The 19,289-nt window shown below is 53.9% G+C and overlaps 1 protein-coding gene across 1 annotated transcript in view; it reads right to left on the reverse strand.

Moving 5' to 3' along the window:
• The window catches only part of SLC22A18 (solute carrier family 22 member 18), a gene marked incomplete at its 5' end in the record, with an annotated part of 79,844 nt that overhangs the window by 12,821 nt on the left and 47,734 nt on the right, over nucleotides 1-19,289 (reverse strand). The window contains 3 exon segments of the mRNA XM_036764641.1: nucleotides 8,308-8,408; nucleotides 11,502-11,612; nucleotides 13,543-13,658. Of these exon segments, the coding sequence (XP_036620536.1) occupies nucleotides 8,308-8,408; nucleotides 11,502-11,612; nucleotides 13,543-13,658 (328 nt within the window).

Below are 19,289 nucleotides of genomic sequence, written 5' to 3' on the forward strand. Positions count from 1 at the left end.
TGGCCCTGTTTTCCAGGTCAGAACTGCTTCCTCCCAGGGGGCTCAGGTTTCCATCTGTAGGCACCGGCCCCAGCTTGGATGTAACCTGAGTTATGGGAGTTAAGCCTGCCTAAATGCGGACCCAGACCCAGCAGCAGCAGAAGCACAGGGAAAGGAAGGAGATTCTTTGTATGAGGGACACAGGGATAATACCCTGGCTATCTACACAGGCCACAGTGACAAAGGGAAGCTGGCAAACTCTCTGAGACGCCAGTTCAGTGTCTGTGCTCATCACCTCACCTGGACTATCAAAGCAGCCTCCTTACTGGCTTCCCTTCTCCACTCTGTTGTCCACACTACTGCAGTACTACTCTTCCTAAAGCACAGGCCTGACTGTGTCACTCCCTGGCTCAAGAGTTCCAGGGGCTGGTTCCCTACTGCCTCCAGGATCCAATACAAGCTTGTTTCTTCCTGGGATCTTTAAGGCTGTTCTGCCTGACCTGGAACTCACCACCTGAGCCAAAGTCATCTGGTGCCAGTCTTGTACCTGGAAGACCCTCTCTCCACTTCCTATTAAGAGAGATGTAGCCAGCCTCTTGGGCAGGGCCTGGGACTCATTCCTCTCTGCACGCTCTGTGGAGGTGTCCTGTGTCCTGAGCATCACTCCTAGGAAGATGCCTCCATTTCTTCCTTCTCTCCTGTCAAGAGGCTTAAAGGAAGCCCTCTCAAATGAACTTTGTGTGGCTTCAGATCCTGCAGAAACATTCATTCTAAACAGGAAACCTTTGCTCAGAGAGTAGTGGACACACAGAAGCCTCCAGGGTGGTGGGTGGGCCTCCTGTGGGGGATTCATAGATGGAAAGGGATGAGAGTGCCTTCGGCTTGAGGGGGTGAGGCACCTGCAGAGGGCCTGTCTATGTGAAGGAGATCCCAGAGCCATCAGAGGCCTGGAAGGCATTCAGAGGAGTCTTGCCATCCTTGGGGGGCTTTCCCTTGTGAACCTCTGAGGATTCTGCAGGTGCTGGGAGCATCTCTAGTTCCCTTGAATCATGCCACCTTGGTGCAGCTGAGAGAGGCTGGCATTCTGAGATTCTAGGCACTTGACCCAAGTCAGACGATTGCTTCACTGTTAGACACACCTGGGCATTCTTCCTGTCTGTCCACTCAGCACCTGAAGCCTTCTCCCCTGGCTTGTCTCTTAATTCTGAGTCCCCTCTAAGGCCAAGCTCAAATTGTTCCCACCCCCTCTCCTAATAGGTCGCCCCACCACCTCCCAGCAGCCACTCTTCCTTTCTCTGGAGCCTGTCTTTGGCCTTATTCCCAGGGCACTTGGTCTCCATTGTCTGCTACCAGCACTTGCTAAATCCCTTTGGTTCAACACAACACCCAAAACTTATGAAGTGCTTTGTAGGGCCAGGCCTTGTGTTTGAGGCTCAGCCCTGCTCCCTGGCAGCCCACAGCCTCCCAAAACTCTGAGCTGGGAGGAGCTGGGGAGCCCCTGGTTCCCCCCCCCCCAAACTGATGATCCAGCCTCTGTCTGGAGCCCTCCTGGGAAGCGCAACTCACCCCTCCTGTGGGTGGCATCTTCCACACTGGGACAGCTGTCATTGTCAGGAGCCATTTCCTTATATTGAATCTAAATCCCTCTCTCTGAATCTGCCCCCAGGGCTCCCAGCTCTGCCTTCTGCGGCCAAGCAAGACAAAGGCCAGTCCTTTCCAGACAAGTCAGCCATGCTGATACTTGATCAAGTTCCCCAGTCTTCTTTTCTCTAGGCAAACAAGCTTAGCCCCTTCTGCTTTCCTATAGATTCTTACCAGTTCATTAATATCCTCCCTTATCTGTGGGGCCCCAAAATGAACACAGAGACCTGAGTTCAAATCCATCCTCAGAAACTTACTAGTTGTGTGAGCCTGGGCAGTCACTTCATCTTTATGTGCCTCAGTTTCCTTAATTGTAGAATGAGCATGATAATGGCACCTACAGCTCAGAGTTGATGAGAGGGCCAGATGAAATCATATTTGTAAAGCTCCTAGCACGGTGTAAGAGGAACATAATTGGTGCTTAATAAATGCTTAATATCCCTTTCTTCCTTCCTTTTATGTGCCTTGTCTACTCTATCTTCTACTTAGTCATTGATTCTTTACACCCAGGTGTCATACTTTACATTTGTCCCCATTGAATTACATCTCTTTAGCTACAGTCCAATGTTCTGATCTGTGGAGATTTGCTGGAGGCAGAAGGACAAGACCATAGAGACTTCTGACATGGGGGAACACAGAGGAGGGTCAGCACAAGGGTCTGGGAGGGGGGCACCTCGGGGAAGGTACCTCATAGGCCTAACCCCTCTAGACTGGGTGGTCCTTGAGGGCAGGAGGATCAATAGAAAAAAATGGGCATTTTGAGCTGGGAGTGAGAAGACTTGGGAACATACCAAGGCTGTCCTGCCATATCCAAAGAGACCATTACCTGGAAGAGGGATTAGCCTTGTTCTATGCCCTTGGCTGCAGAGGGCAGAGCCAGTAGCCAGGGTGATGGGGAGAGGGGTTCTAAAGATGAAGATTTATGCTTGATGCAAGAAAAAAAGCTTCCCAATAATGGACCAAAGGACCTGCCCGAGAGATGGCCCAGAAGTGGAGAGGTGTGCGGCGGGATGGTTACTTGCTGGGATTGGTGGATAGGGATTTCCTGCTTAGGTCTGGGTTCAACCAGGTGGCTTCTGATGCCTCTTCCAGACTGTAGGGACCTTGGCTTACCATGTGGGCTCATGTGAGGTGTAGAGGGGCTTGCCCAAAGTCACACAGAGAGCCAAGCTGAGAAGCCAGGTGTCTTGACTTCTAGGGTGATATCCTTTCCATCACCTCACTCTTGCTGTATGCACTTTGGAAATCATAGAACCTCGGTAACCTCAGAGTGTCAGACCTGAGATAGCCACTACAGAGACATTTACGTAGTATTGAGTGACTTGACACATGTCTCACATTCATTTTCTTGTCTGAGCCTCGTAACTGCCCTGGGAGGGAGGTGCTCTAATTTCCCCATTTTACAGATGGAGAAACTGAGCCAGAGAATGGTTAAGTGACTTGGCCCAGGTCTCCTGGTTAGTGAGTGCCCGTGGCTGGATTTGAACTTGGATTCTTCCTGATTCCACATCAAGCACTCAGTGCACAAGGCCAGGTAGATTTTCTATTATAGCCACTGGAATTGGAAAGGACTGTCAAGGGTCATCTAGTCAGATCCACCAGCTACTGCCCTCCCTCTTTAGGGTCTTGAATCTCTCCACCTCTCTTGGCTCTGCCTATGACTAGGGTCCAATTTCTCCAGCCCCATCTGAAGAACTCTCCCTTGAACCTGCTGTCTCTTCAAGCTAGCTATGAATCTGTCTCTCTAGAACACTTGGAAGAAGAAAGAAATGAGAGTAAAGCTTGGGAAAGAGACCAGAGGCCTACACAGAAGCATGATACAGTCATGAGGTCAATGATCAGGCATCTGCTGGAGCTTTCTCTTGGCAAAAAGGTGGAGTTGGTTTCTGGGGTGAAAATGATGGAGACAGGAGGTTAGTGACTACTTCCTCCGGGCATTTGCGAGGGAGATGGAAAGGAGAAGGGGCAGAGTCTGACAGGGATCCTCAGCTCTGGGGGAGTGGATTTCAAAGGTTTCCAAGTCAAAGTAAATGGGACCCCCTTGGATTAAGATGGAAAATCCTAAAGGAATAGGAGACCCGCTATGCTCTCAAGACAGAAACGCTAAAGGTTCAAAGAAAAATTCCTCAGAGTGGGAAAAAGAGAAGGTGTTTAAAGAGACCGATGTGGATGAACAGGGACCTCAGCAACCAGCCCACTGAGATCTTAAAAAGGCACTTCTGGAACAGAGGAACAAAGGCAGATGAGAGTCTGAATATAGCAGCATAGCATGGGCCTTTAAAGAGAAGGTCACCATTGGGACGAGGAGGATCCAAGGAGGGATAGGATTGATGCTCAGTGACAGCTGAGTTGCCCAGGTCTTACTCTCCTGTTTCCTTGGCTGGGGACAATGTCTGGGAAAATGTCTGGGAAGGAGCTGACAGCCTAGAGAAGTGAGGAGAGAATGCGAGCAGCCAGCCGTGCTGGGGGAGCGCTGATCCCTTGGCCAAGGTGCTGAAAGGAGTGGCCGAGGTGATCGCCATGGGCTGGCAGGGATAGGTGCCACAGGACTGAAGATGGGCCACCGAGCCTGCCCGATTCCCCCAGAACTCTCACTGATATCTTATCAGATCTGTGGGCACACCTTCGTTTACAATCCGTGGCAACCACATAAGGTGGGCGAGGATATTGGGGCAGGTGCTCAAGCTGTGTTTCTGTCTTTGACTTCCTTGGGGCCATGTGCCCAACAGAGGAATGGTGGTGTCAGAGGGCACGGGACAGTCTGATCATTCACATTGTTGGGATATTTTTCTCGATGTTAATCCTGAATGAGCCTCTTTGCGGCTCCCATTCATTGTCTATGGATCTGCCCTCTGGGGCCAAGGAGAATAAGGCTGATCTGTCAGCATAGGACTGGCCTTCACACCTGCTCATGTCCCCCCATCTTTATCCCTGCTGAACACCCAGTTTCTTCGGCTGGCTTGGCCTCAGCCCTTCACCCTCTTGGACTCCCTTCTCTGAAAAGACACCAGCTGATCACTGTCCTTTCTAACACTCGGCTGCTGAAGCTCATGCACACACACCACTCTCCCCCACCAGGGTGGGCACAGTTCTTGTGGCCTGTGGCCCCTTCTTTCATGAGTCCTTGTTCCACATTTAGATTAAGCCAAATGGGCCTGAGCTACTGCCTCCCCCCAGCTCAGCCTGCCTTCTCTGCTCCTTTAATCCCATCATGCCCTCTGCCTAGAATACCAATAATGAATGGTGATAGGCATTGTAATTGTTAGCATCTGTATAGCAATCTGAGGTTTGCAAATCGCTTCGGATCAATCTGTCATTCATGTTTAATCGCCTCTCTACCTCCCATCTGTCTAGTTATCAGTCCTCATCTATGGATGTAGATAGTGATCCCCATCTAGCCTCATCTATGTGTGGGTGTGTGTATCTATGGTGTATGGATGTATGTATGTGTATCTATGTGAACGTATCTATGTGTGTGTTTCTATGTGTAAGTATGTATCTATGCGTATGCATGTATCAATGTGTGTATGTATGACCTTGCCCAAGGTCACACAGCTAACATCCCGGGGCCTGAGGCAGGCTTTGAAGGCAGGTCTTCCTGACACCCAGCCCAACAGTGTGTCTGGGGCAGCACTGGGCTGCCTTGTGAAGCCCCAAGTCTCTCTTCGGAGACCCTGCCTCCTTGGTAAGTCTGCCCTTAGTTCCTCAGTCCCAGTGGGTCCTCCCTTCTTCAGGTTTCTGGGAGCTCTTTTGGGGCCCTTCCCCTCACATTGCACCCGCCTCGATGTCTCTGTCTAGGCGATGTCTCAGCTTGTCCATGGGGAGCTTCCTCAGGGCTGACCTTGGCTTGTGCTCAGTAAGTGTCTGATGAATTGGATGCTGAGCCTTTCTGCCTGACCCAGGAATCCCTCTGACATGTGTACTAGGGCACAGGATGGCGTGTGGGTGGCATGGTCCTGGAGTCAGGAGAAGTTTGTCACTGTCCCTCTAGAGTGTTTTTTTGGTTCTATTTTCTCAAAATGATGTTTCAGCTGGCCTGGGTCCCACTACAGGCATGTGCAGAGCTGGGGTCCTGTGGTTTGGCTGGGATGTACAGCTCAGACTTTCCACAAGTCTAGACATCCATTTCTGCCTTTCTCTGTCCTCAGGCACCTCCCTCAGCCCATTGGCCCAGGAAGTGACCAGTGCCTGGTGGTGGGAGGCCATCCCCACAGCCTCAGCCTCAGGCCCTTTGACTAGACTGAACCAGAGATGCTACATCATGGTGGAGATGCAAGGGCTTACCTGTGGGGCAGTGTGGGACAGGAGCTCCACACTTGGAGTCAGAGTACCCTTGTGAGCTTGCCATGTCCTTCCCTGCTCTCCGGGCCTCAATTCCCTTCTCTGTCAAATGAAGGTTGGATCTAATAACCTCTAAGCTTTCTCCCAAATTTGGACTCCTCTGCTTCCCCAGACTGCCTGGAGCTCTAGAGTCAAGTGGAGAGCCAGGGATTCTGACCCAAATCTCCCTGTAGGGAGATGATCCTAGGAAAGGGCCCAGAGAGATCATCTCCCTATGGGGAGATTTGGGTCAGAATGGGCCCAGAGAGATGTCTGGCAAAGTGCCCACTGATGTGCCCCACCTCTGACACCATGGATGAGCCTCTTGGCTGGGCAGCTTGAGAGAAGGCCTGAGACTCCCACACAGAGAGACGTCATCCAGCCTCTGACCTTCAGGGACAGGGAGCTCACTGCCTCTCCTGGGAAGGAGGCAGTCTATTTCTGGCCAGCTTCAGGTACCGTGTGAAGAGGCCCAGGCCCTCTCTCTCTCCCAGCCTTGAGTGTGGCTGTTTGTCAAGGATCAGTCTTCTCAATAAAAGCTTATCGAGTGTAAACAGTGGTTGGGCGTTGTAGGGAAGGCAGGCCCACCCGGCTCCTGCTTCCGCAGGCAAACAAGCCTGGCTTCTTCAATGGAGACATCTGTGTGTGCTGAGCACCGCACCCCTCCCCCCGCCCCCCAACGGAAGGTGCTCTCTGCTCCAGAGCAGCTGCCCAGCCAGCCATTTTCCAACAGCATTTGGTGTGGGCTGGGCTTCCGGCTGCCTTTGGTCTCTGTAGGAATGGGTGGGTGGCTGCCAGGCATGCCAGGGCCCGTGGAGAGCTCCCTTGCTGGGATTCAGGGGGTAGGAGTGTGGTTGGGGGGGTCAGAGCTCTGGTTCCATTCAGCATGGGGCCATCTTCAATGCTTCCTGCACACCAGCCCACCCAGGCTGGAGCAGGGCAGTGCTGTGGCCAAGAGAGCTGGTGTGAAGACCCTTTCTACTCTGTAAAATGGGGATTAGCCCCTCCCTGGCTGGGCTGGGGGCAGTGATGATGATGTGAGTAGGGGATTCTGTTCTGCCCTCACAACATTCCCGGTGCGGAGCCTGCTTGAAGACCTCCAGTGACAGGAGGCTCAGCATCTTCCATGTGGAGCCCTGTCCTAGGCTGTGTCCTGAGAGCCACGACCAGGGTGGCAAGTCAGCTGTCAGAGATTGGAAGGAGTGTCTGCAGGGGAGAGGGCTCCTTTGGGACTCAGAGGCCCTGGGTTCTACTCCTGCTGAAACCAGGCATCATTTAGGTCCATTGGGTCTCAGTCTTCTCAGCTGTACATTTTTATCAGAGAAGGATGGGGGCACGAGGGCCTCTCAGATCCATTTCAGCTCAAAATTATAGTCCAGCATTCTTGCTGTTAGATGGCAGCATCCAGGACCATGGCTTGGGCTGCTGCTGGAGGCCAGATTTGGGTTGGGGGGCTGGCCTCTAGGACCTTGGCCTCAGTAGGCCTGGGCTCAGGTGCCTACGTGGACCACAGGAGGACAGAGGCCGAGTTCACTGAGTGGGGATCAAGGACTTGGCTGCAGGCATCAGGAACTAGCCTTGCCATCCTTCCTGGCTATCAATGCCAAGTCTCTCAGATGTGGGTATTTGCACTGCCTGACAGCCTGGCTCCTTAGGGACCCCCCTCCTGAAGGTCTCCCTCCCCCAGCCCCTACTGCTGGAGGGTCTCCCCGCCATCCCAAACCAGAGGGGCTGGAGAGGGCTGGTGGGTGCAGAAGAGCCCCCAACTGCTAGTGATGGCTTAGCCACATTTTGTCTTAAAGTCGTTCCCACAGGAGTGTGGCTCCGTGTATGGCTCCTTGACAGGAAGGCTCCGGATGAACATTGGTTTGGGTGTGCCCAGCCTGGCTTCTTCTGCTCCCGAAGGCCCAGTGTGCTCTTAGTGAGGAGCTCGCCGGACCTGGCTGCCTGCCTCCTCTGACTACCAGGAGGGCTCAGCCTCCCACCCACCATCGCCTATTGTGTGCCTTTGGGCAAAAGACTTACCCTCTCTGATCCCTAGCTCCCCCAGCTGTCAGCTAGGGTGATTGGACTAGGTGGTTTCTAAGGAGAACCTCTTAGCTCTCAGACTCATGTTCTAAGGACCCCGCCTGCCCTGACATTCCATGTTCTATGTTTTAAGGACCCTCCCTGCCCTGACATTACACGTCCTATGTTCTAAGGTAACTCTCAGCTCTGACATTCCATGTTCTAAGGACTCCCATGTGTGCTCAGGGTCAGACATGGTGCTGTGGTCTTGCTCTCCTTTCCTTCCCACTGCCCCTCTCCCAGTGTCAGAGGAAGGATTGTGGCTGGTCCTGGTACCCACAGGGCATCTGTGACACTTACCATCTGGAGAATCCCGAAGTAGGACATGAGGTACCCGGCTTGTGCAGCATCCAGCTCGAAGAAATTCATGGAGATGATGGAGAACATGATCATAAAAAGCCCTGGGGAGTGGGGGGAGGTCAATGAGGAGCTGAGCTGGGAGGGACGCTGGGGGAGGGGGCCAGGACCAAGGGCAGGGCCTCTCACAACCACAGGTGAGCCTCCTTCTCCCCACAGCCTCTCTGGGCTATGCAAGCATTATTATCACCCCTTTTCCAGGGGAAGAAACTGTGACCCAGGAGGTTAAGGACTTTCCTAAGATCCATCCCACAGTAGCAGCTGTGGGACAGAAGCCAGAACTGTTTCCTCACGGGAGCGTCTATAGCAGCGCTGAGCAGGAGGCATCCAGCTCCTTCCTGAAGACCTCCAGAGAGCCGCCCTCCCCTCCCCAATTCCCTGGGCAGCCGGCACCACCAGCAGAAGGCTTCAGCTGTAGGGAGGGCCGTCTGCCCCTGGGTCATCACGTCTGCTCTGCCCAGTCCCACTTCCCTGAGACAGCCCCAGATTCTGGGAGACTCTCAGGACCTCTCCCTTCCCTTCAGGCTGCCCTCTTCTGAACTTATGCTCAGGGCACACATACACATGCACACAGGGTCACACAATACACACTTATGAGCGCACACATACCACACACTGCACACACACAGACACACCCTCATAGCTAGAGTCTTCGCAGAGCACCTGCCTAGCTTGAGCTGTGGTCTTGCATCATTTCAAGGCGTAATATTAATTAAGGTGGGACTTTTCTTTTTTTTAACTGTTTTCTCTTTTAGAATGCTAAAGTAATCAAGTCCCTTTGATTCAGTCTTGCTAGGTGCTGAGCCCCAGGCCCACCCCCTTTTGCTAATTAGGTGTGAAGCCTTCAGGCCCTAAGAAGGGTATACAAACTCAGGGGTTAGCATTCTGTTTGGGGCTCTCACTCACTGGAAGAGTGTCATGTGGTTCTGCTAGATGAGACTCCGGGCAGCCGTTGTTAAGGAGCCCCCGGCTTGAAAACCCAGATGTTGGTGTGTCTCTGGTAACTAGGTGTATTAGACAGAAATGTTAATCTGTTTATATTGTCTCCGTTTGTAATTTCTGCTTGTATTTGCTCTGCCGTTTTCCCCCTGAGCTAAGTGAATGATATATGTATGTTTGATTAAAGTGAGATTGTTAACCCCTTACAGCTGCTTTCCTTAGAAAAGCAGATCAAAGATCCTGTGCTGGCAGCTCCTGTTGCTGGTCTGGTTGGGTCTTATACCCCCCCAGCAGCTGCTAGTGCATTGCAGTGACATGAGGGGACTTCACCCCCTGGCCCAGGCTCCTGCTGCAGATTCTCATTTCACATCCTGGAGAAGTGGTAAGAGCCCCCAAATGAGAAGATCTCTGGATGAGTAGGACCAGGACCGTGCCGGCTGAGTCTCCCCATGCCCAGAGAGCATCTTGGGAGCACAGATCTCAAGCTGGAAGGGGCCACCTAGTCCAACCCCAGTATAATACAGATGAAGAAACTGAGGCATAGAGCAGTTAAATGACCTGTCCAAGGTCACACAGGCAGTGAATGGCAGAGCTGAGGTTTGGGCCCTCACCACTGCCCCACACTCTTCCCAAGCATATAGATCATCCCAAAATAATCCAGGGGAAAGGCCTCTCCCTCCTTTGTCCATGTCCCACCTCTGAAGCACTGGGGAACTTGGCTTCCTTGTAGGGCTGGGGGACTACAGCTAAAGGGGTCTAGACATTCTTCCCTGTGGGGGCTACTCTTCAGTCTGGGGACCTGCCCTTGGCCCAGCCCCAGGAGTCCTGCTCTCTGGGGCAGCTTGGGACAGGAGATGAGCATCTGCCTGGAAAAATGGACCAAGGGACATGGGAGAAGCATCCAGGCAGAAGTGGGCCAGGCCAGGGAACATCTGAGCTCCAGCTCCTGCTTCTATCCACAATGGCACCTTAGGTCTAGACTCTGGGCAAGGGGGGATGAGCAGGTGGGGGGCACTGGCACAGAGGTCCCATTGTCTGGGAAGCACCTACTTCTCACGGTTTCTGGTTGCTTTTGGCTTTAAGGGATTCCACCTGATAGAGGGAGGTGGGTAAGGGCTTCCCTCCCAGACCTGCCTGCTGTCTGACTCTGGTGCCCCCAGTGAATCCAAGAGTAATAAGCACATGGCTGGGCCCAGCACCTTCCCTGCAGACCAGAGAAAAGCAGCCTGGGAATGACATGCTTGGCCTGGGGGTAAATCACTAACTCCCCTGACTCTGTGTTTCATCAGCTGTACAATGGTGAGTGGGTTGTTGGCAGGGAAGCAGTATGTAAACCTTCATGTGCCCTAGAAATCAGAGCTGGCATTGTTAAGGGTCCAGCCTGGGAGACCTTTGCCAAAATGCCCATCTGCTGTTTCAAGGTTTACAAACCACCTTCTAAGGGGCAGCTAGGTGGCACTGCAGTAGATAGAGCACTGGCCCTGAACTCAGCAGGGCCTGAGTTCAAATTCAACCTCACACACGTACTAGCTGTGTGACCCTGGGCAAGTCACTTAACTCCAATTGCCTCAAAAAAAAAAAAGAGAGAACCCCTTCTGAGCACAGTCCTAGCACAAAGGGCATGTGAATCTTATCACATCTATTCTTCAGACAAAGAAACTGAGGCCCGGGCAAGGTGACTTCTTCAAGGTCACACAGTAGGAAAGTATCAGTGTCAGGTCCTTGGATCGCAAAGCCAGTGCCTTGTTCTGGTCCTCAGGTGATCTGAGGGAGGCTAATAACCCCTCCTGCCTCCTGGCCAGCCTGGGCTTTCTGCAGAAGGCAGAGCTATGGTCCTTGCAAAGGGGCCTCATTGGCCCAGGAGCGCCTGGGACACACAAACCCTGAGGAGGGCATGAGGCTGTCAGTGAGAGGGACTTGGAGTAGGTCAGTTTTGTCTGTGGTGGGGAATGGTTTGGGGCTTGGGGGGGGTCTTCTAGGGACCAGCCCAGATAGCTAGGGTGCTGTAGTGGGTGTGAGAGGTGGCAGGGGTCAGAGCATCCAGTCCCCTGACCACTGTCCAGTGGGCATCAGCAAGGGGCTCTCCTCCCCCCTTGCCTTCTGCTCCTGGCTTCTCTCTTTAACCAGAAGAGGAAGCTAGCCTCGACACCTCTTGTGGAAGCCTGGCCCCTGGCTCTGCCGACCAGGCTGGGACTCACCTGAAGGAAGACCAGAAATGATCTTGATGAAGAAAACAGGCCGGACCCCCGGCAGGCCCAGCAGGCGAGAGATCTCCTTCAGATCAAACACACTGGCTGCTGGGCGTTTGCCTGGGGAGACAACGGAAAGGGGGTGAGCCAGGAGCCATTGCTGGGAGCATCAGCGATTCCCAAAGTCTTTCCTTGCCCAGCTCTGTGATGCAGGAATTCATGCAGGATGGAGCTCAGCCCCTTCCCCACTTGGTCAGTAGGCTTCCAGGGCTGCTGGCCATCCACCTGTCCCTGCTTCCCTCCTCGTCAGCCAGCCTGGTGATAGCCTGACTGGTTCCCTGGTAACAGACTGCATGCGTGGGGCGCCTCTCCCACTAGGCTCTGGACCCTGGACCACCTTTGTCCTAGTCAGAGGCACTGGGGCAGCTGCCTAGCAGAGGGGATGGTGGGAGAGCCCCAGTTACTACCCACACTGGGGGGAACTGAGCCCCAGAGAGGAGAAACCTCCTCTGAATCTGCCCAAGGCTACACAGCAAGTAAGAAGCAGGTCAGGAACTGGAACCCAGGACCTCCCAAACACAAATGCAACCTTGTCTGAGCACCAGCCCAGCCCAGACAAAGGAGCAGGTGGTGCCCGCCTGCCCAACTGGGCAGAAAGTCAGGGTTCAAGGATACTTTGAAAGCATGTTTTATTTTCATGTCCACTGGACGAGAGAAGAATGAGCTAGAGTAGAAAAAGGAATGCCTGAGCCTCTTTCACTACCTGCCTGGCTGGCTTTGGGCACGCCACAGAGCCATGCTGACCCTCAGCCTCTTCCTCCATAAAAGGAACTAAGGGGACTGGAAGGGATCTCCAAGGTCCCTTCCATCTCTAAGATCATAAGACTTTAGTAGGCCCTCTCAGGTCCTACTTCAATGAATAGTTGGGCCTCAAGTTTTCTCGTCTATGAAATGGGTGGAGGTATGGCACCTCCCTCCCAGAGTTGTTAGGAGAAAATATTTGTAAAGTGTTTTATAAACAGCTGGATGGGTCGGGCAGTGACGCAGAGGGAAGCCAACCAGGCCTGGGAAACAGCACACACACACCGACGGTGTCTGTGTGCTTAGAGACAACAGTCCCAGAGAGGGACCCATGTTGCCATCACATTAAAGCAGGTCCAGGGGAACCTGAGAACCCAGCAGGGTCATACCAGGGCTGGGGATTCCCAGAGCTCTCCATCCCTCTGGTTTGTGTGTCGGGATATGTGCTCCTGTCTTTGGTGGATGTGAAGAGTCTGATCAAAGGCATGTTTAAAGGTCACCCTCCCATTCTCTCTAGTGGCTAAAGCTTCCCCCTTCCTGTCTTGCCTACACAATGTTGCACAGAGCCCCCCTTTCATAGATGGCACAAAGGGCTCTGGGGGCTCAGAGCTGACTGGAGAGGACCCCAAAGGCCCTGGAGTCCAGGCCTGCCTCTCACCAAAGAGGAGAAGGACACCCCCAGAGGCTCCAGGAATTTGCCTAAGCGCATGTGGGCAGTAAGTGGGTGGAGGTCTCCAGCTTTAGAGCCAGCCGCTGCCCCAGGCCAGCCTGCTTCCTTCAGCAGCAGGGGGCTTTTTAGGGTGGCTTCTGGTCTTCAAACAACCAATGGAAATAAACCAGAGAAGGATCAAACACAAACCCCAAAGTCCCATTATTCTCAACAAACCAAAATATCGCATATTTGGCACCCACCACCCAACAGAAGGCTACCCTTCTTTTCTCTTGTGGACTTTTTGAAGGTCAGTTTGGGCCTTGCCCTGACTGCCGTGCTGAGCCCTGGAGACTTGAGGGACTCATAGGTGCTCAGCCTCTCCTTAGAAAATCTCCCCCCCTTCTGTAGCCTTACAATCTGCCTTAGACTAGAAGCAGCTGGAGGGCAGGGATTGCACCTAACTAACTCTCTGTAGCCCCTGGCCTTGAGCCGTGCTGGGCTCTGGCAGAAGGAGATGGGAGCAATGCTCTTCTCTTCCTTCCCCAATACACCAGCCACTCACGCTTACCCAGGGAATCAGAAAGGGGCTCTGCTTACCCGATGGGACTGTCTTGACTTCAGAGGTGCCCTTGGTGTTTGTGGGGATGCACATGAGGCTGACCACGGTGCAGATGGAATTGGCCAAGAAGGCGACATAGGCAGGGAAGTAAACGCTGGGGAGAGACAAACATCGTGTGTCATAGGCTGGGCTTGATCAGCTTCCCTCCCTCTCTTCCCCATCATCCTACCAACAGCCCCCGAAGTCCCAGGGCCTGGGTCTGAATTTGCTCTTTACTGTCCATGTGAGGGTCCTTCCAATTTAAGGAGCTCTAAGTGCCCACTAGTGTCAGCGTCCCCTCTGCTGTGGAGGGTTCAACAGTAGATAAGCAAAGACTATACAATGTGAGTTCCCTGTGTTCAGGCGTGGTCCACTTGGATCTCTGTGTCCTCTGTGCCTAGGATGGTGCCAGGTACAGAACAAATTTAATAAATCCATGTTGATTGTTAAGAAGCGAAAAATGAAATCATCTCTGCCCTCGAAAAGGGTTTACATTCACCTGGGGCTGAGGGGAGGGGAGGCCAAGAAGGTCACAGATCAGTAAATACAACCTACGTGCAAAATTCATGGGAAATGATTTGTGGGGGTAGTGGGGAGTCTAGTGACTAGAGAAATCAGGGAAACCTTCCCATAGGAGGAGGTAATGAGACCCCAATGTGGGCACCAGAAGTGAAGGAAATAAGCATTCAGAGTAGCTACTGTGTGCTAAGCACTCTACAGATATTCTACCATTTGTTCTCACAACAACCCTTTGAGGGAAGTGCCTCTGGGAGAGAGTTGAGGAAACTGAGGCAAACAGAGGTCGTGTCTTGCTCAGGGTCATTCAGCTAGTAAGTGTCTAAGTTGGATTTGAACTCAGAGCTTTTTGATAGCCTATGAACTCTAAATCTATGATCCTGGAAAGACGCCTGAGCCCATTGGGGGTGTGTGTGTGTGTGTGTGTGTGTGTGTGTGTGCGTGGTGTGTGTATATGTGTGTGTGGTGTGTGTGTGTTTATAAACACAGCATCCGTGTAAAGAAAGATAGATACTAGACAGAAAGGAGAAGAGAATATCTAAAGGCTTCAATCCAGGCACAGAAAAAGGGATATCCACACTCTTCTGCCTCCCCCATCCCTCCTCCTCTCTCTCCCTATTCCTCCTCTTTCTCTCTCCATCCCTCCTCCTCCCTCTCCCCCATCCCTCCTCCTCTCTTTCCCCATCCCTTCTCCTCTCTCCCCATCTCTCCTCCTTTCTCCCCCCATCCCTCCTCCCCTTCCCCCATCAGGACAGGCCAGCCTAGCACTTCCTTCTGGCTGAATCACAGCTCCCTGAGTGGCCTTGCTGAGGATGCAGAATCTTGGGGCTGTGACTCACTCCTTGGGAAGCCTGGCCCACAAAGGCCCCATTCAGCTGGCTCAGATTCCTTCAAGGATGCTCTCGTGAGCCTTCAGCCCCTGGGCAATGCCATGGGCAGTGGGGGGGGTCAGAGGGAGGGATGTTGGAAGCCAGGCCAGGCCTGGTCAGAAGGCAGAGGGCTTAGTGCTACCAACTGCTCAAGGAATGGAAGTGGTTGGAGTCTGGCCTCCACAGTCCCTCCAGACAAATATGCCCTTCTCCTCCTTTGGACCTCAGTCTATAAAATCTACAAAATGTGGAGTTTGGACACATTGTCATAGAACCGAGATCCAAATGCTGCTTATCAACTGGGAGACGCCAGGCAAGCCCCTTCCTCCCCACCCCCCGCCGGACCTCGGTCTCCTCATTTGTAAAATGAGAGGGTGGGATGAGAGGACCCTCAAGGTCTCTTCCAGCCACCCAACCCCCCCAACCCTCATTAGAGCAAGCTTAGCCCCATAAATGTCCTGGAAGAAGCCTTACAATTGGCCCAGCCCAAGCTGGGGCACTGTACAGAGAGAGCCCCACAGACAGGGGCAGTGGGGAGCCAAACTCAGGGCTTCAGACTCTTCCCAGCAAACCTCCAAGAGGCCTGAGGTGGGCCTGCTTCCCAGCCACAGTCGGAGGCTCTCCTAGGGCTCAGTTACACAGATGAGGAAGCTGAGGTCCAGGATGGAGGAGGTCGGGTGCCATTGCGTCTTCTTCACTAACGTGTGCTGAGAGGCTCGAGGAGGCCTGTAGATATGCGGGCAGGGGTTGCTGGGCAGCGGAGGGAGGGTCAGAAGAAGGGAGGCATGTCGTGGAGCATCTCCAAAGAGAGACTGCTTAACAGCTTGTCTAGGTCCGAAGAGTGACCCTCCAGGAGCGCGGCCAGGGCTGGGAAGCGCGAAGATCCTGCCCCCTCCCTGCCCCTATCTCATGACCCGCTGCCTCTGGGCCCCAGGAGGTGTCTTCCTCATTAAAACTGTCCAAAAGCCACACGGATGGCGGGGGATTTGTGCCCTCTTCACCACCATTTCTGAAAGACGGGGATTGTAACAGGACCCACCTCTCAGGCTTGTAGGGACAAAACTGGTGACACTTGTGAAGTGCTCGGTGAGCCTTACGGGACTGGGTGACTGCTTAGGCGTTATCATTCCGTTGTGCTCTGGATTCAGATCCAGCTTCTGATCCTTGGCCTCTCTGTGCCTCAGTTTCCTTCACAGTAAAAGCGGTGATTTGTGCACTTGTAAGAGCTCTTATGTTGTGGAAGGTCTGGGCCAGCCTTGGATTCCCCAGAGAAGGGTCCTTTGGGCCAGGAGCTGGGGCCCCTGATGTACCAGATGTACCATGCTGCCCTCATTTAGCCCACTGGGGCTTCAGGGTAAAGTCCTAGTCCAGCCTAGTGAGTAGATGGACAATCCCAGGGAAATTCAGGGCATGGGACCTGAGAAGAGAGCTTTTGTTCATTCTCTGTCACTCCAGGGCAGGCCCAGCCAATGAATTGGGGGCCCCTAGGCCTTGTCGGGGCAGGAAGGGACAGAGAGGGAGAACCTCATGTCACCTGGGGGCCAAGCTCCAAGTGGAACTCTTCAGCAAAGTGCCTTCAAGGGTCAGTGCCTGGGCAGGGCCTGGATGACCCCAGACCAGTGATTGGGGGGAGGGGACAGCCCCATCTCCCCTTGCCCGTGTGGGCAAGCACTCACTGAGCCTGAGCTTTGAGACCAGGACACTGCCTTTGGAAAGTCGGTGGACTCCCAGACTCAGAAACGGAGGAGGGCGTGTGTGTGTGTGTGTGTTTGTGTGTGTGTGTGTGTGTACGGAGGGATGGAGGAAGGGGCCTTAGGACCCAGACCAGGGAATGAAGGTCAGAGCTGGGGCCGGCCCTTAGAGACCATCCTGTTTAATCCCCTACCCCACTTTTACCGATGCCCAGGGCAGGGAGGTTGCCCAGTTTGCCCCGTACTTAGAGAGCAGGTGGGTGGGGCTGGTATGTCAGCTTTTGCTCACCGGAAGGTCTGGGTTCGGCCCCATGGCTCAGTCAGGACGTCTAAGACCCACTGGTCAGTCAGTGTCCGGGTGGACAGGTCTCGTGTCCTGGGACAGTGAGTTCGATGTGGTCCAAGGTCACGAGAGGAAGGCTGGGGGTGGCGGTGGGGGGGGGGTGGCGGTGGTGGTGGGGGTGGAGGTGAGGCTGCGCCTGGCAGGATGGGCCCAGGTTGACTGCTGGCCTTCGAGTATCTGCCTTCTCAGTCAAGGCCCCAGGCTTCTCCCGGCACTCGGTAGGGAGCCCTCGGGGTGGGCGTGGGGAGTGTTGGGGGCAGGGCTGGGCCAGCTGGGCCGGCTCCCCCGCATCTCCATAGATGAGTGATGGAATGCTCTCGCCAGCTGCAGCTTGGGGGCGGGGTGGGGGGCAGGCCTGGCCCCAGAGGGGGAGGCCGGAAGCGGCAGATCCATTACAGATGGGGTCGGGGGCAGCTGCTCCACATTCCTGAGGCCCTTCGTCATCAGGGGCCCCAGCTCCGGAAGTCCTGGCATTCCAGCAGGGAAGGGGGCTCGACCCCCGAGGCTCCCCATTCATCCTCCCGTCTTGCGGAAATCCCTTGGACAGGTGCTCATAGAAAGCAGTCTTTGGACACTTTCAGGGATGGACAGCTCCCTCCCTCTCCCCGCCAAGCAGCCTGCGTTGTCGTGGTCTTAATGCTAGGGTGGAAAGAAGCCGAGAGAACTTTCGGTCTGACCTCCTGGTTTGACAGAAATGGAACCCGAGGCTCAGAGAGAGGAAGGCCTCTCCCGAGGCTTCACAGCTGGGAGCCTTCTTCCAGACCTAGTGTCCTTCCCAGAGGGTGGGGCTGAGCTTCTCACCTACAGACATGCCCGTGTCTTCCCCATTCGAAAAACATCTCCCTTGACCCATGCATGCCCCCTCCCCATTGTCCAATCTTCTGCCCTTTTCGGGGGCCTCCTTCAGAAGCCCCCCGCCACTTCCTCCGTTCTCTCTCCTTAACCCCTTCCAGTCTGGCTTCTGGCCCCATCATTCTACCAGGCTGCTCTCTCAGAAGTCACTAGTGATGTTTCAGAGGCCCAATCCAGTGATTTTTTCTCGATCACCATTCTGCAGGCCTCTGCAGCCCCTGACACTGTTGGTCATTCTCTCCTCCTTTAGGTTTTCAGGGCACCCTCTCCCTTCCCTTCCCCGCCTCTCCTCCTCCCTCTCTGACCCCTCCTTCTCTGTCTCCTTTGCAGGATCTTTCTCGATCACACCCTCTGAGCGTGAGTGTCCCTCAGGCTCTGTCCTGGGCCCCCTTCTCTTCTCCCCCATACCACCTCATCTCATCAGCTCCCATTTCGATTCTGAAATCTCCCTCTCCTGCCCCAGACTCTGCTCACTTCCGGTCTCGCATCTCCAAGGGCCCCTCGGACATCTTGAAATGGATGTCCAGTAGACGTCTGAAACTCAGCATGGCCCAAAACAGAACTGTTCTCTTTGCCCTTACCTCTCCCCTGCCCCGTCTCTTACCTTCCCTATCTAATCATTAGTCAAGACCTGGTGTTTCTCCCTCCATAGCACTGTGCCCCTCCTCACTGACGCTGCCACCAGCAGCACCGCACGACTGGACTGGCCGAGAGAATGAGCCCCCAAATCTGAAATTTGTTTGGCCCTTTGGCAGAGAACAGCCAGAAAGGAGGCTGGCTCTCTCCATGAGTCCTTGTGAAGCCATGTAGTGTTCAAGGTCAAGGCCGTGCCTGATTGGCCGTAGAGGCAGAAGGTCGTTTTGAGAGAAGGGCAGTTTGAGGTGTGTATGAGCAGGCAAGTCAAAGGAATTCGGAACGCTGGCTTTGGGTGGACCCCCAACAGGCACTGGGTGGGGGCTGAGCCTTCCTTGTGACCACCAGCTTCCCTGGAGCCTCTCAGAGGCAGCCCAATGTCTAAGTAAGTTTGGGGGTTAGACAACTTTCTAGCCACATAAAGCCACTTCAAACAGTATTAACCAAGGATAATCCATATTTTCTCCACACCTGCTGGGGGTGGGCCTGCCTCAGTCTCTCCCCTCTCTAGCCCATCCTCTACTCAGCCACCAAAGGGATTTTCTTAAAGCCCAGGACTGACCACGTCGTCCTTCTAAACTCCAGTAGCTCCAACACAAACACCTTCCTTCCATTTGGCCTTCAAAGCTCTCCATGAGCCGGCCTGCCCCTCCCCTCCCAGTCTTCTTATACCATATTCCCTTCCCCAGTGACACCAGCTCCTTCAAAGGCTGGCGACTCCAGCTTGGCAATGATCCCTGGGGTTTTCACTCCTCACGGAAGCATTTTTTCCAAGTGAATGAATCATTCAATTAAAAATTACCCCAAGAGACAGCCTGCCCCTGGTATGGTTGGGCCAGCAT

Source organism: Trichosurus vulpecula, chromosome 6 (assembly GCF_011100635.1).
Source record: "Trichosurus vulpecula isolate mTriVul1 chromosome 6, mTriVul1.pri, whole genome shotgun sequence".
NCBI lineage: Eukaryota > Metazoa > Chordata > Mammalia > Diprotodontia > Phalangeridae > Trichosurus > Trichosurus vulpecula.